This window comes from Natrix helvetica (genome assembly GCF_964273705.1).
Source record: "Natrix helvetica genome assembly, chromosome: 1".
NCBI classification, from domain to species: Eukaryota; Metazoa; Chordata; class Lepidosauria; order Squamata; family Natricidae; genus Natrix; species Natrix helvetica.
Genome location: NC_138548.1, coordinates 180,867,438 through 180,894,640, shown reverse-complemented (window position 1 = coordinate 180,894,640; position 27,203 = coordinate 180,867,438). Strand labels below are relative to the sequence as shown.

The window sequence follows — 27,203 nt, the reverse complement described above, 5'->3', positions numbered from 1 at the left end:
GAGTCTTCCAGCATCGGCCGCTCTTGGAGTGCTCTCTATGGTGGGCTGGCTGCCGGACAGAGAGTCTTCCAGCAGCCCGCCCACCATAGAGAGCACTTCTAGATCGGCCGATGCTGGAAGACTCAGCCCCTAGTTTTGGAGTTTGGAAGTTATGCGGGGGGCAGCGGGCAGCAGCGGCCAGCGGTGGTGCCCTGAGAGAGCTGCGCAAGGGCTTGGTGAGGCTGCAGGCGGAACAGGTGCTTGCGCAGCTCCCCTCTCCAGCCGGGCAGAGCTCCATGCACTGACCTAGGGGGAATCCTGAATGTGCCAAGCCGCAGGAGCTGGGGGGCGGGCAGAGCGCTACATGGCTTGGCAACTTAGGGATACCCCCTAGGTCAGTGAATGGCGCTCTGCCCAGCTGGAGAGGTGATTTACTGGGCGGGTGCTCGTGAGCATGGTTACCTCATGGCTGCTTCGCCCCTGAGGCTATGCCCGGCTCTTCGGGAGCCAGTTCACAAGGGAGCAGCCGGCCGGCAGCCCCAAAACAATAAGCTCTCCCTGATAATAAGCCCAAGGCCATATTTCGTGGGGCAAAAGAAAATAAGCCCCTGTCGTATTTTCGGGGAAATACAATATAAATAAACTTCAACTATTGGGGTTGCCTATTTGGCATAGGGATTGCTGAGGATTCAGGAAATTGGGTACGTGCATCATCGTAGTAGTGTCGAGTATTTTTTCCTACACTTACCAGGAAAGTACACATTTGAATCAAAGAAGTACAGTCAGCATATCCACTTTGAAGCACATTCTTGTTCTTCATTAGCAGCTGTTTAACTCAAGGACCCTATTTTGCTGGAATCACAGGAGTAATGTCTGAATCCAGCATGCGGCTTCTCTAAGAACACATGCCTGCATCTCATGCAAAACATCTTTTTTTAATATATATAATTTTTTATTTTAACAAACACCACAAAAATATCTTCCATTACAAATTGTAAAAAGTGTGTCAATTGGTTACAAAAAGCTTTCGTGCATCTTTTCCACAGTCATCACCTACAATTCATATCAAGTTATATATTTAAATCAAATATATTTATATATTACTATCATCATACCTCAACCTTCATATGACTATAATTGTTTTTATGTCCCTTTATATAAAATATTCCAAAATTTTAAGTAAAACCACATGATGGCATTCCATTATCTATTTTCAATATCATCCAGCAACATTACATCTTTATAACACTTTCTAAATAAAAATTAATTATGTTTAATAACAAAGTTTCTAGACCTCCTTTCTTAATCTCTGTTTACAATTTATATCCAATTTCCCTTTTATCATGTCAATACAAATATTACATTACTATCATTATCAATGATTTAATTAACAATATCTGTCATCATTTCATTTTTCATTTTTTTTTGGTCTTAGTTTAATTAAATTTGACTTACGTACTCTCTTTTTTTTATATTATAAGCTTTCATACATAACAGAGTTTCTAAACTTCCTTTCATGATCTCCATTTAGAATTTATACCAAATTTCCTCTTATCAAACCAATACATATGTGACATTGTTATCATTATCAATTATTTATCTAACTATATCCATTATCACTTCATTTTTAACATAATGCTCTAATTTTAACTAAATTTGACAAATATTTTGTTATTAGTTTTCATATCTCAACCTATGTCTTTCCAGTAATAGTGCAGTCTTATGTCTTTTGCCATTTGTGGAATTAGTCTTCTGGTTATTTCCTTAATCAAATTTGTGTGGACTTCTCTTCGCAACTTGTTGCTTTTTACATATCTTGTAAAACCTCAAGACCCTCCATCAGCTTCTTTAATCAGCTTATCTTTGGTTATCCGTAGTGCTTTTATCAAAGTTTCTCTCCTTGAATCCATCAATTCTTCTCTTTCTTCTTCTTCTATACCTTGAAATCTGGGGTAGAGCTCCCTTCCATCTATCTTCCCTTTCCATGTTCCACTCTTTCCATCTCCAACCACACTCAGTTCACTGTCAGTATGCATAATGATCTTGCCTCTGTTCATTTTTCCCTTGGGTTTTTAGGACTCTAACCTCCACTTTTTCCATTTGCTGGATATCTTCAATTTTTCCATCGGATTTTACTGTGTTACAATCTATATTTTCCAATCTCTTCTCAATTCTCTCTGTTATTTCTAATAATTTTTGAATTTCAATCATAATCTGTTGTAATGTTAAAGTTTCTTTTTGGTGTGCCATACTTCCAACTAGTAAACACTGCCACTCTAGTTTCAAAACAAGGTTTTGTTTTCACTTCTCTCCAGCTGCCAAAGAAGCATCCAAAGAGCACCTGTATAAACATATACATGCTCTTTTCCTTATCTCTTTTGTAAACAAGCTGAAGCCATTGAAGTGCAAAGTCAAAATGATCAGAGAAAAAAGAGAAAGCAATATTTCCAGGACTCAACCTCCAGCCTCCAAGTGACAGTGTAACTTCTTTTCCCTCTTTATATTCCTTTTATATCTTCTTTATATTCCAGGCTTAAAAAAAACAAAATTCTTAAGTGGAGCAAAATAAGAGAAAAAACCCATCCAAACCGATATTATAAAAATAGTCAAAAATATTTAATCCATAGGTAAAAAAAGAAATAGAAGAAGAAAAACCAATACTTTCACTTTAAAAAGTAGGAAATATTTGCAAAACTTCCATCCATTAAAAAAAAAAGATACACTGTCCAATATAGCTTAATTTCGCCACTTATTTTCTTTTCTTTGCAAGTTTAATTTAGCTTTGATTTTTTGGGGGGGGCAGTCTCTTTTATACCAATAAAATTTCCTCACCAGATGGACACACTTTCTCTTTCCGCTTTCCTCCCGTTGCGGAGCTGTCCCAACTTCAGCAGCTTTTGGCTGCGCTTCTGTCGCCGGCAAGAAGAGATTCTCTTGGATCAATCAGGGACTTTGTGATGTCCCTGAGATCAGCAAGATGTACTCTTACCTGTCACCGTCTCTTCGGGACGGTTTAGGTCCAAAAGGACCGCCCAATGGCAAAAGTATCGACTGCGATCTCGGAGCTCCGAGATCGCACGTCGTACCATTGCGACGTCAGCTCCTGTCTCCACGAAACATCTTTAAGGCTTTAAAAGACTGTATATTCCTTTTTGTTTGTTCATCACATTTATATTCAGCTACAATTCTCCTTAAAAAACCCCAATAACAAATAAAAATTAAAAATGCAAGAAAAAGTAGTCAAAAATAGACAAATCCACATTCCAGAAAGCATCTTCATCAACTCCCAAATGCTCCATTTTCAGAAACTTCCAGAACACAACTTGTGAAGAACTTATTTAAGAGGTATGGTTTGATAACAAAAAATACTCCTTACTTCCCCAAAATATGCGACAGTCATGATTTTCTCAGCATGATCAAAGTGGCTGAGCCAATTCTGGTGGAGGAATACAATCCTAAAGGCAGCGGTTCTCAAATAGTGGGGCGCGCCCCCCTGGGGGGGCGCGAGGCTCCGTAAAGGGGGGCGCGAAGGCTCCCTTTCCATCTGGGTGCAACGGCGGCGGCGTGGGCGAGGCATAATATATCCCGGCTTGAAGTGGCAGCGCTGGGGACTGCTCAGAGACTCATCAGAGCCGCGGGCTGGATCTGTGCAAGAAGCCTGCTCGGGCGGGGGTGGGAGGGAGGGAAGCATGGCTGTCCCAGGCTTCCCTCCCTTCCCCCCCCCCCCCAGCCCAAGCAGACTTTTTGCACAGCTCCAGCCCGCGGCTCTGATGAGTCTCTGAGCAGTCCCCAGCGCTGCCACTTCAAGCCGGGATATATTCTGCCATGCCCTCGGCGGCGTCTTTATGCAGGTAGCTCGCCTCCCCGCCAGCAGCTCCACCGCCAACATTCCGTCTGGAAGCGGAAGCGCAACAGCCGCTGTTGGGGAAGGGACAAAGGGGCGGCGGTCGCCCAATCTTGCCACCCCCACCCCTTCGCCCCTGGTAACGGCGACTGTTGTGCTGCTGCTTCCAGCTGGGATGCTGGAGGAGCTGCTGGCAGGGAGGGAGGGAAGAAAGGGAGGAGGGAGTAAGGATAGACAAGCAAGAGGGAAAGAGGAAAGAAGGCAAGCAGGCAGGAAGGAGGCAGAAGGAAGGAGGGAAGAATGGAACTGGAAGGGAGGCAGGGAAGGAGGGAGGGAGAAAGGAAGGATAGGAGGATAGGGAAAGAGGAAAGAAGGCAGGCAGGCAGGGGGAAAGAGGAAGGAGGGAACTGGAAGGGAGGCAGGAAGGAAGGGAAGGAGGAAGGGAGGGTGGAAGGAAGGATAGACAAGCAAGAGGGAAAGAGGAAAGAAGGCAAGCAGGCAGGAAGGAGGCAGAAGGAAGGAGGGAAGAATGGAACTGGAAGGGAGGCAGGGAAGGAGGGAGGGAGAAAGGAAGGATAGGAGGATAGGGAAAGAGGAAAGAAGGCAGGCAGGCAGGGGGAAAGAGGAAGGAGGGAACTGGAAGGGAGGCAGGAAGGAAGGGAAGGAGGAAGGGAGGGTGGAAGGAAGGATAGACAAGTAAGAGGGAAAGAGGAAAGAAAGCATGTGACTACGGTGGGAGTCGAGGAAAGACCGGTGTGCTATGTTATGCAGAGGTGTACTTATAACAATTTTATAGACAAATGAGACTATTTACAGTCGCGCGGGGGGGGGGGGGCGCGAAATGTTTTCTTCTTCCTAGGGGGGGCATGACAGAAAATAATTGAGAAGCACTGCCTAAAGGTAACTCAGCACCAAGTCATAAAGCGCTTTATAGGTTAAAGCACTTTCAATTGCATTCTATTAGTCTTCAGCTCTTTTTGAACTGGGAGATGAAGAAGAAATTGAGAAATTCTGATGATGGAGATTATTCTGTTCAAAGCCTTTTCATCAATTAAGAACTTTCTCATTATATCAATAATTAGAAATTTACTGATGAGTACTTTTTTCTGCAATGACTCTAAATGGTCTAGGAATCCCTACAAAATCTCTTGAACAACATACCTGTTGCTTTTGCTGCTGAACGGGAAAAGTTAATGAAACAATATGAATCCCTCTTCTACAAATGGATGTTGCAGCTGCAGTAAGTATCCCTTATATTTTAGTAGAACTTTGCAGTCCAGTGAATAAATTGAAATGAATCCCCATAGTTATGCCTTGAAATCATCTTGTTGAATAAAACTGGATCATTGGATGTAATTAATATTTCACTATTGTATGTGGTTAATATTTCCTAGAATTGAGATCTGCATAAACAATTTGAAGTAGTAGAAATAGTTCTTTCAGCTGTGACTTATGATAATTTCATTTATTTTCCTATTTGCGCACACCACAATCAACTGGCCCTCAGTGGCTTAAAATCAACATCCATGGTAAAAATTAAAATTCAGAAAGTCACAAAAGCAAATAAAAGCAAAATCCTCCAAAATCATCAATAGTTATTACAATAATTTAGTATAATTATCCTGAGCCTTCATAGAACTTCCAGAGCAATTCTATTTGTTAATAGCTTCTATGGAACCCTTGGTACTCAATGATGAGCTTGGTTGTTTGTTTGTAGAGGTTTCATCACCCTACTGGTTAACATCAGTGCGGTTGATGAATGAGTATGGGGTTTGCTCTCTATGTATAGTGAAAAAAGAATAGTCGTTCCTTGGTGGAGATTTATCAACATGCAAATTTCTCTCATTTGCATGCTTTTTGAAGAGTTTGATGTCTGTATTTTAGCCCTGAACTACATATATTCTCTTCTTTTGGACCAACGTAGGGCATCAAATGCTTCAGAAAGCATGCAAATGGGAGAAATTTGCATGTAGGCAAACTTCTATCAAGGAATGATTATTCTTTCTGTCTGAATGCCCATAAAGAGGGAGCAAAACCTACACTCAGCACACTGGTGATGTTACCTAGTTAGGTGATGAAACTCATGATAGCCAATAACCAAGCTCAGCATCAAGGACTCCACAGTTCAACCCTGAGCTACATATACTCTATCAATAGCTTATAGCAGTGATGGCGAACCTTTTTTGGCTCGCGTGCCACAAGTGGGAGGAGCGCAGGGGGGTTGTGTGCGGGCGTGCCACACCCATAATGCAACGTGTGACCCCTCCCAGTGCGCATGTGTGCACAACGTGACCCCCCCTTTTTACATGCTTTTTTCACCCTCCCCAGACTCCAAAGGCTCGGAGGGTCGTTTTAAGCGCTCCAAAGGCGTCAGGGAAGCCTCCGGACGGTCCCTGAAGCCTTCGGAACGCTTAAAACCACCCTCCGAGCAACCCGGAAGTCACTTCCGGTTTGCTTGGAGGGTGGTTTTAAGCGTTCCGAAGGCTTCAGGGAAGCCTCCGGACGGTCCCTGAAGCCTCCGGAGGGCCTCCGGGGGGGGCGGGGGAGGCTCTTTTCGCCATCCCCAGGCTCCTATAAAGCCTCTGGAATCTGGGGAGGGCGAAAAATGGCTTTTAAAAAGGGGAACTCAGCTGGCCTGCGCGCGCATGCGCACTGGCCAGCTGACAGGGCAGCACCTCGTGTGCCCTGACAAATGGCTCCACGTGCCACTTGTGGCACGCGTGCCATAGGTTCGCCATCACTGGCTTATAGAAAATAACTATAAGTAGTCTTCAATTTAAAACTATTCATTTAGTGACTATTCACTAAATGAACAACATAGAAAATAGTGATTTATGACTGACTATACTTAAGCCATTTACAACATTCCCATGGTTACATGACAAAAATTCAGTCGCTTGCCAACTGGCATATATATGACCATTTGTGGTCATACATATATGACTCTTTGTGATCTTCTGACAAGCAAAGTCAATGGGGAAGCCAGATTCACTTAACAAGCGTGTTATTAACTGTTGTAATTCACTTAACAACTGTGGCAACAAAAGTCATAAAATGGGGCAAACTTATTTAAACAACTGTCTTATTTAGCAGTGGAAATTTTGGGCTCAATTGTGGTTGTAAGTAGATCTGTAATGCTGAGAATTTTAATATTCACTGAGAGACTTTTCCAAGTCAAAAAAGTAAATGGAATGAAATAGATTCAGTGCTAAGCAAACTCACCTCAACTCAATTAAATGTAGAACATTAGATATTCAGAATCAGAGGTAGGTTGCTGCCGGATTGGCCCGGTTTGGCCAAACCGGTAGTGGAATTCAGGCCTGGTCGCAGAACCACCAGCGACCCAGGCCTGATATGCCCCTGAACTAGCTCCTTCGCCGCCGTTTATTTATTTTATTTATTTTCCAGGATTTATAGATCGCCCCCTCTTCCCGAAGGGACTCGGGGCGGTGTACAGGCGTCTCATTAAAACAAATACAAAAGATAAATATCCTATCCCCTTAAAAACGAATTAAACCTGATACAGCTGTACAGAAAAGTAAGAGTTAAAAGCAACTAAAAAGCATACCCCTAAAAAACTTAAAAATGCAGGCTTGAGGGACTAAAATTGGGAATTAGGCCAGGCCGGCTAAATTGAACAGGTGGGTTTTTAGCTTCTTACGGAAGGAGCAGAGGTCAGTGGTAGTCCTGATATCCGGGGGGAGGTCATTCCAGAGGGTCGGGCCCATCACAGAGAAGGCCCTACTCCTGGGCGTCGCCTGGGCGTTGATGTCGCCATTTCAATTTCCATTGAATAGCGCGCACACACGGGTTGCAAACCGGTTGTAAAACCAGCAGCAACCCACCCCTGTTCAGAATACTGATTTTTTTCCCTCGAAGATAAGCTTTTGCTATTAATAAAAACCTTAATTAAGATAGAAAATCAGGATAGACAATTAACAGAAAACATGTTCAAAGATAAATAATTGAGAGTTTGTCTGTTTAGAAAAAAAATGGTATACTACTGATAGCTAAACTGAAATCCTGGGTTTAAAAAATAAATAAATCTTCAGTTATTGAGTAGTGCTCAGAAGTAAACACAACAAATTTTGCGCATCCCATTTTTAGAACAATAAGTTCTTGTGATCAGCCTAAACAATTTCAATACATCATAGTGCATTGCACTTTGTTTTGTCATATTTAAGGGCTTCTTTTTTCTTTATTTCTTACAGCCTTGGGTTCAATATTGTGCTATACGGATTAGGTTCAAAAAGAGATCTATTGGAGAATTTCCGTATTTCTCTTCTTCAGGATTCTGTACATCTTGTTGTAAATGGATTCTTCCCCAACATCACTATAAAATCAGTAAGTAAAAACAGATATATGGCTGGCTTTGATTGGTTAACAAAAGCTTTATTACAAAACGCATTAGTTTAGAGAAAGGTGTTACAGGTAGTCCTTGAAGGACTGCTTCATTTAGTTCCTGTTTCACATTTATGATGGTGATGGAAAGTAACTGTACAGCCAATTCTCACATCTATGACTTTCTCACGTCTGTAAAGAAAAGGAAAGTTGAAATAAAATCATAAGCATTGTTGCAGTTTCATCCAGCAATTGTTTCACTTAACAACTGAGTTGTTGTAGCTAATAGCGATTACTGAAGAGTAATTGTACATTTCTCAAATTGCTTATCTTTTCTGCACTTAATCCTAGAATATGATGGCTGCGTTCTATCAGTCCAGCTAAATTATATTTTGCTGTTTGTAATTTATAGTGTTTTGTGATCTAGCCAGTTGTGGTTTGTTTAGTAAACCATAGTTAAATCATGGCTTAGAATATTGTGAGAATATAGATAGCCAAACTGTGTTGTGGCCTTATTTTGAGTGCAATTTCTTTATTTATAGATTCATTTGCAAGGAAAAATGAGATACTAGGAGCAAATTGGATTAATTTGAAACATGGGAACTACTTGGCTATGGAGGTTCTCAATCATTCAGGTCATAGTTATCCCACAGGTGCTTTTCCAAAAAGGCAACTGGACTTTGTTGGTTTTTTCCTTTAAAATGTTCCTTCAGAAGTGGAGGATCTTCTTGGATGAGAAGCAAAATATTTTCAAGGAAAAAGCCAAGAAAGTCCAATTGCCTTTTGGAAAAGGAACTTTGGGACAGGAACTACTTGTTCTTATTGTCCATGGAGTCAGCCCTGACTCTTGATGATTAACAAGTCCCTACACTTTTCTTGACAACATTTTGGGTGTAGTTTTGCTAGGACCTTCATCCCAGCACCCCAAATGGGCTCTCATAAAAGCTGCAGCCTATGAAATCTTCTTTTGCTTATTATACCATTTTATATGAAAAGTATTTCTAAATTTTGTGAGAGTTTCTACAATAATGTCACTTTTAGTACAGGAAAGTTATAATTTATTCAAATAGATATAATGGTCAAAAGTTTGTTTTCAGTTCAGATTTAATTCTTCTAAGAATCTTTAAAAACCAAGTGTTAAAAGAGGTTGATGGCCTACCATTTTTCTGTGCCAGATTTTGAATTCTATAACAGAAGAGGTATTGAATCACATGGGTACCTTTCGTAGCCCCCAGGATCAGATGGACTTCATCCTAAAAAGTTTTAAAGAAGGTAAACTATATGGACAGTTATTCTATGAGGTTATCTATAGCTCCCTTAGACATTCTTGATATATTGTGACTAATGAACGGAGGTGATTTAAATTGCATTTAATAGAGAAAATTTAGAATTTGTGAGACTTGATCCAGTAGGTTTGAAATAATGCTGAAGTTCCTGCTTTGAAGGACAGATTGTCTGACAATAGGTTTTGAATCCCCAAGTGCCTCCCCCCCCCCTCCCGGCCACCCTAATGATAGGAATCATGCAGCAAAGATCTTTTGCAGCATTTCTAGTATCCTTGGATTTCTGTCTCGGTTCATCCCAGCTTTTCATCCCAATCAGTGGTCTTCCCCTTTTCAACTTGCCATCATGAAGCTCAATTCTATCATGATTGTTCAATTACATGAAATTCATATATTGTTTAACTAATGAAGGTTTAATATATGTATATTTAATAGAGATGTATGTATTGTAAACTGCTGCTTTAAAAGTAAATTTCATTGTAATTTTAAAATATTCGTAAACTGTTCTGGAAAACACTTATTTCAAACATTAGCAATTTTTTTTTCACATAAGCATAAAATATTCCAGAGATAAATCCTATAACCATTATTTATATATTCTATTTTTGATCTTTGACTATTGATATTTCTTTTTCTTGTTGTTTGTCAGATGTTTCCTCGGAACTATATCTTCTCATCCACAACTTGGACAGTAAGATGTTAAGAGGAGATAAAAATCAGCAAATCCTAGGACAATTATCTTCGCTTTCCAATATCTACCTCATAGCATCTATTGATCATATTAATGCTCCTCTCAGTAGGTTACTGGGTGTTTCAAACTGTATGTTGTGCATAAATTCATCATAAATGCCAGACATTAGTAACAGGTCCCCTTATGGTACAAGTATAATTTATTTTAGGGCTGTATTTTTATTCTGCATATTACCAATGGTGGAATTATTATTATTATATATTTAAATTTCTTAAGAGACTATGATTTATTTTGTACTGGTAAAGCAGAATCTCAGAACAGTTTAATGGGAGTTTCAGATTACAGTTTATTTTAACAGAGTGTTTTTATAAAGTATTTTTATAAATAAGTTAAAGACATTGCTTCCCTACAAGATGACAGTACTAAACTTATGAGTCTGCTGTACTTTTGCAGAAACATTTAGATTTATTTAAGTAGTTTTAATCTATTCCTGTCTAGTTGGTGTTCAGAGGCATCTGTAGAATGGGCTAATTCAGCCTGTCATCTCTTACTTTGTTCTTTCTTTCTGTGTGTAGCAGCCACACAATATATTCATCTCAATAAAGGAAAAATTCCTAAAAATTAAAAAAAACCCTTTCTTATGAATCTACTTCATCTTTGACATTCCAAATTGGCTAAAATAAAGAAGTGTTCTTTCCATTTAAAATATAGCATAAAAATTGTAACACAACATAAACCATCTCTTAAACAATCAAAATATAACTTCCATAGATTTCATGACCTTTATAGATTTGAAATATATACCATGCACAATCGTTCATGAGGTTTACCTATCCAAATCCATAGGTGTATGTAATACTAATTTTTCTATAGGTAAAGTTTTCTTGAAGGCAGTGGGGAACTCCAGTAAATGATGGCTGCCTTGCAGGATGGCAAATACAGTCAAGAGTTTTCAGCTCAGGAATTCCTATCAGAAATGGATGGTATGACATTCATTTGCTAAAGCTTAGGGCAGTGCAAATGGCTTTATAAAGCATTTTACACCAAATGAAGCATGCTTATTGAACATCTTCAGACATGAATTATCAGACATCAAAATCCAAATCCTTTCATAAGCAGGTGAGAAACCTTATACACAACATACACAAAGAGCATAGAAGTAGATCATCGTGCTTTGCTATTTTCAGTCCTGCTTTCAAGATACAATGTTAGGTTATTGTCAGGGAGAGCCAAGGCAGTGAATGCAGGGAACTTGCAATACACTTTATCCTATATTTATCTCTCTGCGCCTGTTGGATGTTATGGAAAATCATGATGCAAAAGGCAATAGTAATTCCAGTGGCTTTCTATTTACTTTGAAGACATTGATTTTCAAGTTCTTCAGCTACTGTCATTTCTTCAGCCCAGTCATTTCAATCATTCCAAATGTACTCAAGAAATGTTCATCATAACATAGAAGGCAGGCTGTGGTGCCCATCAGTTGTCAAAGCTAAAATGTTGTCATTTTGATCTCTAGATTTTGGAGAAGCACTATTATTTAGCCTTTTGATTGTTCATCTTTTCTCTCCTTAGAGAGAAAAGCAGCAGACTTACCCTGAAAGTATAGACTTTCAAAACTCTGATAGTAGATTTATTGTAGAAAATCTAATGGAGCCATTACAAGAGAATTTCAGCAACAGATGTGTATCGAATGGAAGCTTTATTTATAGTAAATATTGAAATGCTAGCTCCTTTCTAATTTGCATCATGTAATGGATCCAAACCTATTCCCATATTTATTCAATTGGCATTACGTTGTTTTCTAACTGAGTCAGAACTAAAGAAAGTTCTTAGATGAGAAATGAAACATCTTCCTCAAGGAACAAAACATAGTCCAGTTGCCTTTTGCAAAAGCACCTTTGAGATTCTTCTGTATGGTTATCCTACAACATTTTTCCTCCAGGTTTTTTTCCCCTATGGCTGTGTCATAGAAGAAGCTGAGTGGACTAATAGGTGTGGCCTTTAAAACTTGGTCTAGTCCAAAACTCTTCTTGTCCTAAGGATAAATTAACTCACTCTCTTGATGCCTCTGCTAGACATTTAGACTCTTCATAAAGAAAATCCAGGATCATTTTTAAAATAAAAATAAGGACTGGAATTGACTATTCAGCTGATGCTATAATATGTTTTTCAGAGATGTCTGACTTGAGACTCTAGGCTTTCATGAAATCTATGAAAGCCTTGGTCACAGTTCCAGAAGGATTTGAAACTGTAATAGAATAATATGATGGAATAAGATTGCATTTAATAATTTAATTATATTCATATTAAATTACATTTTCTACTTGTTTGGCATGCAATCCCCAGTTTGCCACCCAAAAGCCAGATGAGTCCCTTAAGCACACTTCTTCATTAAAGATATGTGCTCTTTTCTAATTAGTATCAGACCTTATTCAAACAACAATCTGTCATAAAAAGAACTTCATGTAACAGTTTGGAATTTCTCTGCCATTTTATGCTGGCATATCATAAAAGCTTTTATGGAAAGCTATTTCCACACTTACAGTGCTCAAAGTTTTATGGAACGTATTCTCTACTCTTAGGGCATTAATATTTTCTTTCTTTTTGATATTTGTCTTCTGCATTCATAGTGTGGGATCAAGCAAAACAAAGCATGTATAATTGGTTGTGGTATGAAACAACCACCTTCAGCCCTTATGCAGAAGAAACAGCCTATGAGAACTCGCTCTTGGTACAGCATTCGGGATCTTTGGCATTGAGCTCCCTCACACATGTTCTCTGCAGTCTTACTTCTAATGCAAGGTAAGAGATAAGTTTGTGACAAACATGAGAAATTCTTCCCTATGACCAGAAAAAAAAACCCTAGTATGTAAGACTAATACTAAAAATATAATTCTTTATGTATTGCAAGTGGGGATGGAAAAAAATCTTAATGGTGTTTTCCCAGTGCGGGATAGGGAACTTCTAGCCCTCCAAATGTGCCATGGCTACTAACTGCCCCATCAACAAGTTGAAGGATGTGTGATGCTGTTGAGTTCCTGTGAAGCAACATGTTGTAATATTTTTCATAAAATAGTTGAGATAGAATGCAAATCTTTTAATTTTCCTTTATTGCATTTTTCTTCTTTTAACAAATGAGGTATTTAAAAATAGACAGCATTTCTGTCTTTCTTACGTGTACATGCACACAAATAAATGGCTAAATTTAGATAAATAGGTTTTTTTTCTTTGGGGAGAGTAAAACCAGCTGATAAAAAATGGCAGCTACACTGATGCATGAATAGCGAGAGTGTTTAATGTTTAGTCCAGTGTTTAGTGGAACCATTAAAGAAAATATAAAAGTAATAATATATAAATGGTATGGGGAGTATGGATTTTTCGTAGAACATTTTTTCTCACTGATAAGTACACTCATTCCTAGTTTTCTGACCGAATTCTATTCCACTGACCAGATTGTTAAGTGAAATGGTTGCTACATGAACACACAACTTTGACACTGTGAAGATCACAGTGGTTGCTGTCTCATTCATAACTTTTTTCTCTTAGAATAGCTCCACCATGGTTACTGGTTGGAAAATGAAATTTTAAATTAGTCATATTTGCAAATGTTTTCTAATTGTGGTTAGTCGCTAAACAAGGAGTGAATGTGGATGTATGGTTCTTGCTGTATTTAATTATATTAACATGGTTGTCTCTTTCCAGGGGTATCTTTAGGCTCTTGGTAGAGTACCAATTGGAGAATAAGGATAATCCCTCCTATTTAGGTAAAGATGCAACATTTGTAATTTGTTTCCTGGAGTTCAAACTACAGCAGTGTTGTCAAGAGTTTGGTGGAGAATTTTGACACTGAACATTATCTGTTAATAAATGGGCTGAGACTTAAAAAAAAAATTTCTAGTTGGAATATGGTATAGCTTTAAACTAAAAGAGATCAGTAGGCTAGGATAAATAGTGGAAAATATTTAAGAGCAGTCTGATGCTTTGTAGTCAGAACCAATTCTGGGCTTGATCTCGGGTTTTTTTAGGTTATAAGATTTTTCTGAGCACATCCTCATGAGGAACACAATTTAAATGGCAAAGACGACTGTCACTATGCAGAATTTCCTTTTAGATTTTGCTCACATTAGCTTACTCAAATAGCTGTTTGGGAAGTAGTTGGAATATAAATATAGTTTTCTTCCTTTCATTATGTTCCACTTCTTCAATTCACCAAACAGCCAAGTCATGCTCTCTTGGTTTCGATGGTCATCTAAGCCTTATAGGAATAGTGTATAAATGTAGGAAAATTCCAGTGCTATTTCTCATTGATAGATTCTGATGCTTACTGTTTTTGTGTGTGAAAATAATACATTACTTTATTATAACCTTTTGGTCAAGTATCTACATATCTATGAAAATGAGTATCAAATAATGGCGGAGATCATGCAAAATCTAAATGTTGAACATTCATAAGGTATCAGTTATAGATAATTCTAAACCATGAATATGTTCTTATGTTAAGCCAAGAGCAAACTATTATAGCTTAAAATAATGTGGACAGCCAGCCACTGGAATAGTGCAGACCCAGCCTCACGTTATAATGTACCTTACAATATTTTTCATACTTTTGACCGATCAATAATTTCCATTATATCCAAATCACAATATAGAGTAAATGGATTTTGCAATTCCTGTTTGTAAATTACTGACTTTACAAACCTTTCTTTGATATGATGATAAAATCAGAATATTAAAAAAGAATGAACATATGCAAATTGACATTATATATGCAGACAGATCAGACAACTCATCATGGCCAACTCGCTATGGGACAATTCACCACAGACAATTCAACAAATATAAAAATTAAATTAATTTCAACGGAACTATGGCCAATAACAATAAAATAAAGTTAGTCCAGAAATACAGGAGTTAAAATAATTTCAACGAAAAGACAGACACCAATAATAAAAGTGCAAGAAACAATTAATACAGTGTTGAATTGTCCTATGGCAAGTTGTCCTATGGTGAGTTGGCTGTGGCAAGTTGTCCTAGACCTGATCAGAACTGTGTGTTGAGATAACACACTGAGTATACTCTGAGTTTGAACACTGGTGGCTTGCTTTGTCTTCGGCAATTTTCTACTGTAGTTTTAAACAAATGTTATGTACAGTAGTTAATATGTGCATTTCTTATTGAAAGTTTTAGGGAGAAAAAATACCTTCAGCACTAACAATCAAGTTCTACAGATTAGATTAGATGATGTTTCTTGGTGTTGAAATGAGAGTTGTCCATTTGAACAAGTTTATTTTTTATGCTTGATATTAAACCTCTTTTGCTTCTCTTTTACTAGGACTTTCTTTCCAAGATTTGTATCAGCGCTGTCGCGAGGCCTTCTTGGTTAATAGTGACCTAACTCTTAGAGCTCAGCTCACAGAATTCAGGGATCACAAGCTCATTCGGACTAAGAGGGTAAGTGAGGAGAATCTTTGTGTCAGTTGTGAACTTATATCTTATTTAACCATGTTTGAGAAAGAATCCAGATTGAATTATTATGGCTACATTGATAAATGCTAGGAGAATATCACGTTAGGTGATATTAATGAAGATAAAATGCCATATTTTTTGCAATTAGGGTATTGATAGAAGCCAAATAATATTCTCTCTCAGTTATACAGAGTAAAACACAAGGATAAGTTTACTGTACTCCTCATAAAATATTGAATTATGTCCTAGAGCAGAATTCCCCAACCTTTCTGGATTGGCAGCCTGGGGTGGGGGGGAGGCGCCTTTGTATGTGCATGTGCGCCAACGAATGGGGCTGCAAGCACCACTCTAACGCTCAGGACACTAGTGCCCGCACACTGCTGCAACACTAGCATGAGTGGGGGGGGTTTGTGCTCATGGTGAAGGTAGCGCCCGCCCAACACTTGCAGCATTGCTAGCGCCCACACAATGCCAGTGCATGTGGGGGTGCACTCGCGGCATTGCTAGCACTCACATAATACCACAACCCTGGTGCAAGTGGAGGGTGCACATGCACACACTGGCCAACTATTCAAGTGGCCCAGTGGCCAGCAGGCCACAGCCCAGTAGTGGGCCGTGCCCACAGGTTGGGGACTCCTGTACCAGAGGAAGTATGTTTTTAAAAAATCATTTTTATATTTCTAAGCTAATTCTCAATTTATTTTCAGGGTGTTGATGGAGTGGAATATTTATTAATTCCTGTGGATGCTGGAATATTGGCTGACTTTTTGCAAAAAGATAATGATGTTTGAAGGCTCACATGTTCAAGGGCAGTTCTATTAAGAATTGTTGAATTTTATCCTAAGGTGTGGCCATTTTGCAGATCTCGGGAGTCTAATCTACCTGTAATAATGGAATGTGATGCTGTTATAAGCAAGACAATTTTTAGCTGCTCAGGTTTCTCCCTTTGCCAGTCTATATTATTGTAGACCAAGAAAATGTCATCTACTGATATTACTGTGCCTTCTGTTCATAAATCTTCCGGAAATAAGGATTGAATTGGAGAACTTGTGTTTGATAATATATGCGATTGGTTATTAATAGCTGAATTCAGCTATTGACTGGTATATTTTTAATAGATCATAGGCAGACCATTATTGATCTTCAAATGTGTGTCATGTGAGATGGGAGGATTGGATTAGGAAACTGGTTGGACCTGAGCAAAATAAACCATTGATACCAGAGATGTGGATATCATTGTTTATTAAACTTTTAGCCTTAATTGGGAACAAAAGATTCCCCCATATAAGCCATTTTAAATATGATGACAGCTGTGTTTTTGTCAACAACAACTGCAAATATGCTTATTTAACTTGTTTTTTACCTAATGATTGTTTAAAAGCTGTCTGAATAAAAATAAACATGCAATTGTGTCCTTTTGTATGGTTCTTTGTCTTAGACTATTTTTTAAATACTGAGAGCGCTTCAGCTGAAAATAAACTGTTTCTAGACTCTTCCAGAATATCTCTTTTCCCATATCACTCTTGAAGTAAACTTGGCTTCAGAGGTTTATGTTATATTGATATAGATGATATAGGAAAATGTTTGACTGATGTTAATTGATGACAAATGGGTTCGAATCTGGTGATAAAAAATGAGTATAATTATACAGCAAGTACAATTAGAAATTAAGGTAACAAATATTGATTTGCCCAAGAAGTACCCAGGATGAAGGAACCAACAAAATTGACCACAGAGAAGGAAAAGAGGACAAGGATAGTGTGTTGGAGCGGGTAAAATGACTGAGGCAAACTAAATATGAATGGATAAAGAATATTCAGTGAGAGAATACTGCTAAATGAAAACTTGATACTTTCAAAATGTAAAATAAAAATCTAAGCATTCAAGTGTACTTTTCTCTGCTACAATAAATTTTGTAGAATAATTTATTGTAAAATAAATTTTGCTTTTTTCAACCAGCCATTTACTCATTTCGCTAACATTTTATTATGGTTAACGTTTTAGGAATCAAAGCATATTTTTTGCCAATATTTTTATTAGGTCTCTAAAGGATATACACTTACGTTATTTCTCAACTTTTGTTTCTTTTACGCGACTTGAAGGGGGTCTCTATCTCTTTCAGAAATGATGATATTGATCTTATTCATAAAATGCACAGCAAGCATTTGTTTCAGTTTTAACAGAAAGCCTCGTTCAGTGTTACTGTGCTCACACAAAATCACAGAGATCCCTCTGGAAACAGCATCGAGTACCTCATGGTGGGACATCTCTCCTACAATGCAAAGAGAAAGGTCTTTTGGGATGGAACATTCAAGCAAGGTTTACTTGTTTATGATTCTTAATTAAAACTATCCCCAGAACCTGCCTGTGTGATAAAGTAGGTAAAACACTTCAAATGAATGATTTGCATTCTTAAATAGGCAAAAATATTTGAAATAGAGGAATATGCAGCAAAATACCTAAGAGGCCTTCAGGAAATTTTTCCAGATCCAGATCTCTTTGCAAGTTATTTGCATTACTGTATTTAAGCTTACAAATCTGGGTTATTTCCAGCAAATCAGGTTCTTCATATTTCACATAAAGAATAGATAAATGGTATTGCAGAAAGAGGGGTATTAATATTTTATTTAGACAAATTTAGCTACAATGTTAACAGAAAATGGTATTTCTAATCTACAAGAAAATATGTTTTAGTAGACAGCTGTTTCAAAATCCTGTTTAAAAAAGTTTCTCTCACCAGTAACGTAGAGATCACTTTCTGTGTCTTGTAAAATACTTGCTCCTGAACCAGCACAAAGAGCAACCACCTTCACTGAGGACTCTACAAAAAGAATAATTAGCATAGTTTAGCGCTGCAGGTTTTGTGGTTAGTTTTCGGTTTGTTGTTTTCTCTGAGATGATGAAGAGTGGATGAGCAATGGATTAAAGATTACAGTTTGGAATACAGTACATGACTTGATCGACTGTTGTTTCCCTAGGCCTTTAATAACCCTGTACAAGCCTTTGGTTTTGCTTACAGACTCAAGCAAGGAGGTTCCTCATCTTCAATTAAAAAGAGAATTGCTGGTCAGAGCAATTCTAACTTAGAGCCGTGCTTTGTGAGTTACTGTTAGGTAAAAGTAGGCAATATAAAAGCCTCTTAGAGTGCAGTTGCAACACAATGTGATCAAATGAGACTTTGAAGTATAATGCTGGATGTGTATTGCTTTTTTCTCACACTCTGAAAAGGAACTCTTACTGTTTTTAGTCTAACTTGTCATTTCCAAACATTTTAAATATTCTAAACTTTCAAATAATGCTCCCCTTCCCTCCCCACAACCCAAGTTATTTAAATGACTGGTCTGGCTGAATCAGATTAATTTTATTTAATTCCAGGCTATTTTTATTTAATGCAGAGCAATGCTTTACCCTAAAAATGTCAGTGGGAAATACTGTTGGGTGTTTTTATAAGTGGCTCCTCTGAATGTACCAGTCAAACAAATCACTTCGAAATAGATACAGCTTTTTCTTGCCCTAAGAAGCATCATCTCACAAAATAAAGAACAACTAATGGTTTAGGTAGCAAGTAGCAAAAGTCAACATAAAATGAGAAAGTAAATATATACCCAGTGATTTCCCTACTCCAAGAGCTAGACGAATATGAGACAATTTTAAGTGACTTTTCAATCGTTCAATCACGAGAGAAACAGAGGCCGGTTTGTGCAATGTGCATAAACGTCCCATTCCAGTATCAGCAAGTAGAGGCTGAAAAGAAGTCAAAAAATGAAATGGTTACAATGAAGGTGCTCTGGCAGTTATCTTGCTGTAATAATGAAGGGAAATTTAAATGAGTCTGTTTTCCTAAATACAAGAAGATAGACTAAAGCACCATAACATATTTCACAATTTGTCCTTGACATGCATCTATCAGTTGCACTAACAATTATGACATATAGCTATCAATCTTTTCCAAGTTGGGATCAAGCGTTTTGAAAGACACTAAATGTGCTTCGGCTGGATTGTTAACATGTAAACAGTAAATTTGAGAACGTCAAGGTCAACTTGTGATTCACAACTATCCCATATGCACCACAAATTACTCCTTGATTATGCTTGTCCTATTTCCAGATCTGAAATATAACATACAAGCAGTCTTTGATTTATAACTATATTCATTTGGTGACCATTCAAAGTTACAATGGCACTGACTTATCACGTGACTGGTCATGTGATAAAAATTTGGGCACTTGGGCATCTGGCAAAGTCAATGGGAGAAGCCAGATTTGCTTAATGACTGCATGATTCACTTAACAACTGTAATGAGTCACTCAACTGGCAAAAAGGTCGTAAAATCAAGCAAAACTCATTTAACAACTGCCTTGCTCAGCAATGAAAATTTTGGGCTCAGCTGTGGCCACAAGTCAAAGACTACCTGTATCTTAATACCCAAAGTCTCAGAAAAGAATGGACAAGTATTTCAGCACTCCAGGTGCTGCTTAAGCAAATGGTAAAATAAAGAGGGGAGAATGGCATATCGTTTTTGGAGCCATGGAACTTGTTTAGTTATTTATATGTTTAAAGAAAAGATGGGAAGAGGATGCAAACATCAAAAATGGCTATTAAATGTTGAGCTCATTTGAGGCTGTACCTTATATTCTCTCAGAAATGGCTGGGATAGAGAAATAAGCAGTGGCTGTCCCCATTTTTCAAAATACAGTATACAATTGATAGTCAGAGTTTCTTAGCAGTCTGTTCTCTTATTGATACTTTCTTCAAACTTCCTGAATATGCTAGGAAACTAGAGTTGTATCTGCAAAGAATTCCTTTTATTTCTGCTGGAAATAGAACATCTCTTTGCTAAGTTATTTCTTTCGTTTCCTTGCTAAGACAAGCAACCTTCCTCCATCCCACGCTATATCTTCGTTTATTCTTTTTGCAGCTTTGCACACTCTCTCTGTGAAAATAAACTTTGATTTGTTTATGTGTGGTTTACCTTCTGTAGTGATATGATTTCTGTTGTTTGATATAGCAGGTTCTTCTGGGAAAGCAAGGCCACCACTTGCAACAAAGCTAGCTGAGAACAGTTCAAGCTGACACGTGTTTGTTCTTCTCTTTCAATCCTTGGAAATTTGGAACAGAAATATTAATTTTAAAAAAACCTTACAATATGCTGCCGGTGAATATATAAATGGTACTTCCAGTTCTCTCACATGAACGGATCACAAAATGTATTGCCTTTAGTAATAATGCACAAGCCATCACCCACCCACCCCCGGTGATTCACAATCTTTGACAGGTAAGTTTAAGCAGGACATATGCCACCTGTCAAGTCATCTGGCAGCTATATGAAAATACTGGTTGATACCATTCATAGATTTGAACAAGGATAAAATACCATCTAAGGCAAATAATGCTGTTCTCCTTTCCATCTATTTGTGTCTTCAGCTCACGTGGAGGAGGAAGAATGGGCCACTTTTGCGGGGAGAAAGGCTATATTCTTGGAGATGAATGTGTGACGAGTATGAGAGTGGGCCTAATTCATAAGCATGGTCCTTAGAGACTATGGAGTTCCTTCCTGGGTTTTCAGGAGTCTGAGGTGTGTATGTAGCATTTGCTTATCTGCCGTTTCACTTCAGCACCAAGATCACAGACAGGGAACTGGATATTTTATCAGTGACAGCCAGTTTGGTACACTGCTTAATGAAGCAGGCTAGAAGTTAGGAGATTGTAAGAGCTAGGCATGAAAACTGGCTGGGTACTTTGAGCCAATCGTTCTCTCTCAGCCCAACCCACTTCATAGAATTGTTGTGGGGAAAATAGGAGGAGGAAGGAATACTATGTATGCTTTCTGCCTTGACTTATTTATGAAAAGAATAAATGCAGTATATAATTAATTAATTAAAACTGTGAGCCACCAACCAAAAATGCAGGACCAAAGCATATCATTGTGCTTTTTATAACTGGTTGCAAATTTAATGCTTGGTATTTTTGACTAATTGTAGAGCCATTCCTATCAGATTAGACAATATTTGGCTACAGAAGTAAACAGTTCTGGCATGGGAAGAGGTTGGTTCTTGTTTATGGCATGGAAGGATAAGCTCATGCTTATCATTTAATATGAATCATATTAGTTACAGTAGTCTTAAAAATGCTCCTAGCTCTCAATGAATTTATTTGGCTTGAAATGTAATACAAAGTAGCATGTCTCATCAGATGTACATCTAATACTTGAAGTATGGTCTTTAAAGTAAAAATCTGTTATTACCGTGTTTCCCCGAAAATACGACAGGGGCTTATTTTCTTTTGCCCCATGAAATATGCCCTTGGGCTTATTATCAGGGGGGGCTTATTGTTTTGGGGCTGCCGGGCGGCTGCTCCCTTGTGAACTGGCTCCCGAAGAGCCGGGCACAACCTCAGGGGCGAAGCAGCCATGAGGTAATCATGCTCACGAGCAGCCGCCCGGCAAATCCCCTCTCCAGCCAGGAAGAGCACCATTCACTGACCTAGGGGGTATCCTCAGGTGCCAAGCCATGTGGTGCTCTGCCCGCCCCCGAGCTCCCGCGGCTTGGCACATTCGAGATACCCCCTAGGTCAGTGCATGGAGCTCTGCCCGGCTGGAGAAGGGGGTTGCATGAGCGCCTGTTCCACCCGCAGCTTCACCAAGCCCTTGCGCAGTTCTCCCAGGCCACCGCCGCTGGCCGCTGCTACCCACCGCCGCCGCCCTGCTCCGAGCATAACTTCCAAACTCCAAAACGCAGGGCCAAGTCTTTCAGCATCGGCCGCTCTAGGAGTGCTCTCTATGGTCGGCCGGCTGCCGGACAGAGAGTCTTCCGGACAGAGAGTCTTCCAGCACTTATTTTCTGAATAACCTGAAGTGGGAGAATTTAAACTGCATAGCCTTTTAGCAAGTTAAATAATATGTATTACTTTCTTTTTATAGTGTCTCAAAAATGTTGTCTGATGACAATAAAGAACCTCGTCTTTTACCAGGTTTTACTTTTACCTTATCAGTCAAAGAAAATAACCTAGGATGGTCTCTAGCAATACCTGGCAGGTTGAGTTGTGATGAGTGACACCTCTGGCACTGCATGGACTTGGGATAAGACTGTTTCCAGACTTTCAGCAGAGGATACATTGAATTCAACCCGGAAAGCCCCACCTACAGGGTAAGTGGAAGCTGTAGCTGGTTTCAGAGGAACAGAGGTGCAAGCGCCTGAGAAAAAGCAGAGCCAATTAAATGATTTGCTCAGCATTCGTGTCTAGGTTTTACCTTGCCAACCATCAAATTACATTATAACAATTAGTTATAGTCCTGAAACTACTGCAGAGCATAAAAATTATTAAACTACAATCGTTTTTAAATTCCCCTTGCAAGGAAATGGCAGAGGAGGGGCAGAGAGCTTTAATTCCTGTAGCCTGTTACATTTTTGCTTAGAATTCCTGATCATCCATGTTTACCATTCACATACATAGTAGGTTCTCAAGTTTTGGCCATTTATATACTGCAAGTGCATATTATTTGTGCACAGAATATTGAAACATTAGTGCCCTCTTTGGATTGCCCTACTTCATGAATCTGAAGTAGTAGAATTAAAAGAGCCATATCACATTGATCCTTAGAAAAGGTATCAATTAGATGGTTATCATATACATTTTCCTTTTTTAAGTACTATCCCTTTATAGAATATGCTTTCTTAGGGCAAAATCATAATTTAAAGCAATTATTTAAAGCTAGAACCAAGCTCATTGTTCCTTAACGGAAATGTATGGCAATTCAATGTTTTAACAGCTATGTGTATAGGGTAAGGTAGATGGATTTGACAGAGATATGCAGGATTTTTTGGTTAGGCAAAAGGAGCTAAAGAGCTTTTTAATTTCAGAATGTCCAGGTAACATTTGGAGGTAGTTGAGACAGACATATCCTAATTCACTAGAGCAGTGTTTCTCAAACTTGGCGACTTTAAGTCCTGTGGACTTCAACTCCCAGAATTCCCCAGCCAGCTATGAAGTCCACAGGACTTAAAGTCGCCAAGTTTGAGAAACACTGCACTAGAGTATAAGAAAGAGGTGAGACACAGCACAATTCTGTAATTATAGCTCAAAACAATAAAAGTTCTTTAGCCTTCCTGTAGAGCTGATTTCATGGCCTGGTCTACATAGTGGAGCTAATAGTATGGTATTTCAAGATGAGGAGAGAGGAGCTCCCTACAAATAATAGTTGACTATGGATATATACTTCAGTCTAGTATTTTGTAATTGTTTAAAATAATATCCATTCCGTGTTTTGCTTGCCTTTTTCCCCCTAAACAGCAACAAAGATTTTAGTTATCTAACATAGTCCTGCCAACACATTTCAACAGAAACTTATAATATAAAATGCTAGCAAGAATATAACATGACATTTTAAAACATAAACACAAACCAAACACATAGTTGATAATAACATTTTAAAACATAAAATGTTATTATCTACTTTGCATTTGGCTTGTGCTCATAGATTCTTATTTTACATATGGTGTCATTCCTAACAAGAATGCCTCACCCAATCCTGTAGCAAGCCAGTCATTGACTCCATTAGGTATAGCATCATATGTTGTGTGAGGAGAATAAATGCCAACTCTATTTTCCAAGGCTCGGATTACCAGACGCTCCTTCCATGTTTTCCATGTTATACGTTTCAATGGGTGAAAAATGGGTGGATGGTAGGAAAGAATGAGGTCTGCTTTCTTCTCTAGGGCTTCCTGCATCACATCCTCAGTTAAATCATTGGTGAGAAAAAGAGTATTGACAATATGAGGAGGACTTGGCTCAACCAAAAGCCCCACATTATCCCAACTTTCAGCCAGGGAAAGTGAAGCAAAATTGTTTAAGGAAGTAACAAGATCTTTCAGATCCATGACGAAGCGCAAAGGCTGAACAATCAAGGATGGTGCTTGCAAAAAAGGTCGTGTAATCAGCTTCAAACAGGACAGTGGCATTCAGATATCTAGAAAACCCAAAAGCAAAAACATAACCAAAAGGAACAGAAAGTGCAATCTAACAAAAGAGATTATCAGTGGCTCAGGAGTTCTATTGCAGAGGTTCACCTGACTCAGTAACATTATCAGTGCAAATGAATATGGGTTTAGCAAGAGCTAACATGTTAATAAGAGCACAAATGTGGGATTTGCTGCATGTTTATATCTAGCAGCTTGCCCTGCCATTTTTGGAGGGAGGGGGGGGGAGGAATGTAGTTTCCTCTTTAGGAGTTCCTTAGAGTATTGTTTTGCCTGTTTCTCTAGTGTTGATTCCTGCTTACCTGAATGTAGGCTGCTAGTGTTCTTATTTCCTTCTTAGGTTTTTTATTATCGCTTTTGAATGCTATGTAAATGTAGTTCATCTCTATGTGTCTATTAATCATTATTAATCTAAATGCCAACCTTCCAGGAAATCCCTAGCAGGTTTGGATTTGGATTGGTCTATCAAGCTGTGAAATTAAGGAGCCTTTGTCACACAACATACCGATGGTTTCAACCCAAGTTTCAACTGTGAAATTATTAGCATCTTCAACCTAGGAAGGAAAAAAGAAGAGTAGAACACATCCTCTGCGGCAGTCCTCATACAGGTAAGCAGGAATCAACATCAGACAAGTGCTACTACATATAAATACATTCCTAGTCAATTTTCAAGCACAGTATATTCTTGGAAAATCTTACTTCTACAATAGAGGGAACAGATAATGGATACTTTGATTTCTGATCTTAAAAAAGAATGAAAAAAATTCCCACCCAAATTTCTATTTTCCTCACATTTCAAAGTGAGGCTTCAGTCTCGTGCATTGACTTCTGCCTTCAATGGTGCTGTAAACTATTCACTCCTATTAGGCAGCAGAGACAGGAGCAAGTGGGCCAAAAGTAGTTGCCAAGGAGGAAATAATCAATGACACCCAAGATACAATATTGTACTCTTGAATCTCAGGATGTTTCTTACCATTCCCGTTTGACCTTTTCCTTTCTTTTTCCATTAAAGGTGAGCATCTTTCCACAAAAAGTACCAGGATGCAACCATTTACTTACTTATTACCTAGCAATTTACCCATAGAAGGCCTAGAAATAGAAATGTTGAGAATTTTATTTGTACAAAATAGTTGGGTTTCCCAGTTAGTTTTCCTTAAAAAAATTAAAATGGGGACATAACAAGGAACAGCAATAGTTCCATGTTAACTAGGTTACAGCGTGTAACTTTCTAAAATTATAAATGAATTTGCATAACTTTCTCACAACTCATGATTTCACTGGTTGGACAAGAAATATTTTATTATCATTAGTAGTATTAGGTTTATATCCCACCTTTACTTCATATAATTCAAGATGGGCATATATAGTTCTCCTATCTATTTTCCTACTTTTGATAATTAAATGTTCATATGCATATCACCAGACTTTTAAAGTTTGATGGGCTTGTGCAGTCAAAACAGGGACCAACTCCTGGAGTGAGTTTTGATAAGGCTACTGTCTGGAGAACCGCTTGATAAAGCCATAATCCAATTTGTTTGGCTTTGAATTACCGTAACTCATCATGTGAACCTTGGTGTTTGCAATTCCTAACTGATGGCTCAGCGTTATGAATGAATCCAGATGTGTCATCTTCAACAAAATAAACAAAAAAATTCATCTTAGCCTTGTCCAAGATAAAAACAGGGCTGTTAATCGTATTACTGCAATGTCATTCATTCGGAAAGAAAAACCCTACATACCCCAATGGAGCAGTAAAGTTTGATTTTTGAAGAGCAATCTTTTTAAAAAGGTGACTAATAAGACCGGCTTTGAAAGTTAAGAGCCAGAAAGGTCAGATCTCCGGAATTATTCGGATCTTTCAAAACAGCAATTATTGTTCATCTAAGATGTAAATGTGAGATCAGGAAAACTGCAGTCAAATCCACGAGAACGACAGAAATGTGAACATGCGGTTATCAGAGACACGATATGCTTTCTTGCTCGACAGAGAATCAACTCAAATGCAAACGTTGGCAAAATAAATGTGATCACCATTATTCCTCTGCCTTGCTGCCCCCCCCTTCAATATTCACCTATTATCACCGATATACATTGGTTTGTGTGAACGAATTCCTGAGATAAAAAACAAGCAACGTCATAAAATACAAAGTAACAGTCCTTTTGCCCGGGGAACCACCGAGAGAAAAGCAGGGAGAAAAAAAAACACCTTTCTCAACTCCTTACTATATTAAACCCTGCCGTATGTTTTTTGCATCATTGCACGACTCCAACCTATGGACATTTCCTGCCAGTTAAGCTTTCCTAGTTTTAAGGAGACACCCCTCCCCCCCCCCCAATAAAGGACAAGAAATTTGAAAGGGGAGGGGGCTCCATTTGCGGCTGCCTCCTTACCCAAACAGCCAAGCTTTCCTCAGATTCTTGCAATGAATCGCTTCATTCTCCCCGCCCTGGAAAAAACACCACTACGTGTGAACCACGACCTCAACTCCCGTTTTGCACGCGCGCAGTTTAGGCGAGTAGGCGGTCGGTCGATCGGAGCGACCCAAGCGCCTCCTTCCCCTCAGCCGCCCGCCGGAGGCGGAACGCAGCTCTTCGTGGGAGAAAGGCCGAGCGCGGCGGATCCG

General features: G+C 38.7%; 2 protein-coding genes across 7 annotated transcripts in view; one reads left to right on the top strand and one right to left on the bottom strand.

Annotated features, from left to right (window-relative positions):
• The window catches only part of ORC2 (origin recognition complex subunit 2), a 37,123-nt gene extending 20,099 nt beyond the window's left edge, over positions 1 to 17,024 (top strand). For 3 of the 4 annotated variants that reach the window (XM_081938755.1, XM_081938754.1, XM_081938756.1), the window contains exons 11-18: positions 4,954 to 5,063; positions 8,035 to 8,167; positions 9,340 to 9,436; positions 10,097 to 10,267; positions 12,769 to 12,940; positions 13,841 to 13,902; positions 15,471 to 15,589; positions 16,312 to 17,024. In XM_081938755.1, coding sequence (XP_081794881.1) covers positions 4,954 to 5,063; positions 8,035 to 8,167; positions 9,340 to 9,436; positions 10,097 to 10,267; positions 12,769 to 12,940; positions 13,841 to 13,902; positions 15,471 to 15,589; positions 16,312 to 16,395 — 948 coding nt within the window. In that variant the 3' untranslated portion in view covers positions 16,396 to 17,024. The remainder of the gene's footprint in view (positions 1 to 4,953; positions 5,064 to 8,034; positions 8,168 to 9,339; positions 9,437 to 10,096; positions 10,268 to 12,768; positions 12,941 to 13,840; positions 13,903 to 15,470; positions 15,590 to 16,311) is intronic. The other variant, XM_081938757.1, reaches the window with a different exon arrangement.
• Positions 8,229 to 27,169, bottom strand: NIF3L1 (NGG1 interacting factor 3 like 1). 3 transcript variants are annotated; one of them, XM_081938766.1, is made up of 8 exons: positions 26,971 to 27,169; positions 24,126 to 24,569; positions 22,631 to 22,796; positions 20,577 to 20,703; positions 19,210 to 19,348; positions 18,342 to 18,425; positions 17,668 to 17,876; positions 8,229 to 8,356 (listed from the first exon to the last, which is right to left on the bottom strand). In XM_081938766.1, the coding sequence occupies exons 2-7, from the start codon at positions 24,559 to 24,561 to the stop codon at positions 17,692 to 17,694; spliced, it is 1,137 nt and encodes a 378-aa protein (XP_081794892.1). In that variant the 5' UTR covers positions 24,562 to 24,569; positions 26,971 to 27,169; the 3' UTR covers positions 8,229 to 8,356; positions 17,668 to 17,691. The 3 variants fall into 3 exon arrangements, with proteins under 3 accessions (XP_081794892.1, XP_081794893.1, XP_081794891.1); XM_081938767.1 differs by lacking the exon at positions 8,229 to 8,356 and adding an exon at positions 10,312 to 10,752; XM_081938765.1 differs by lacking the exon at positions 8,229 to 8,356 and having other exon boundaries at positions 16,930 to 17,876; positions 26,971 to 27,167.
• Between the last annotated feature and the right edge of the window lie 34 nt (positions 27,170 to 27,203).

Coding starts and splice junctions, on each gene's coding strand:
- NIF3L1 (XM_081938766.1), bottom strand. CDS start 24,561: ATGCCACTGTCCTGTTTGAAGCTGATTACACGACCTTTTTTGCAAGCA. Junction 22,797..24,125: donor CTGGCTTGCTACAGGATTGG/GTGAGGCATTCT, acceptor GCTTTTTCTCAG/GCGCTTGCACCTCTGTTCCT. Junction 20,704..22,630: donor ATCACAACTCAACCTGCCAG/GTATTGCTAGAG, acceptor CAAATTTCCAAG/GATTGAAAGAGAAGAACAAA.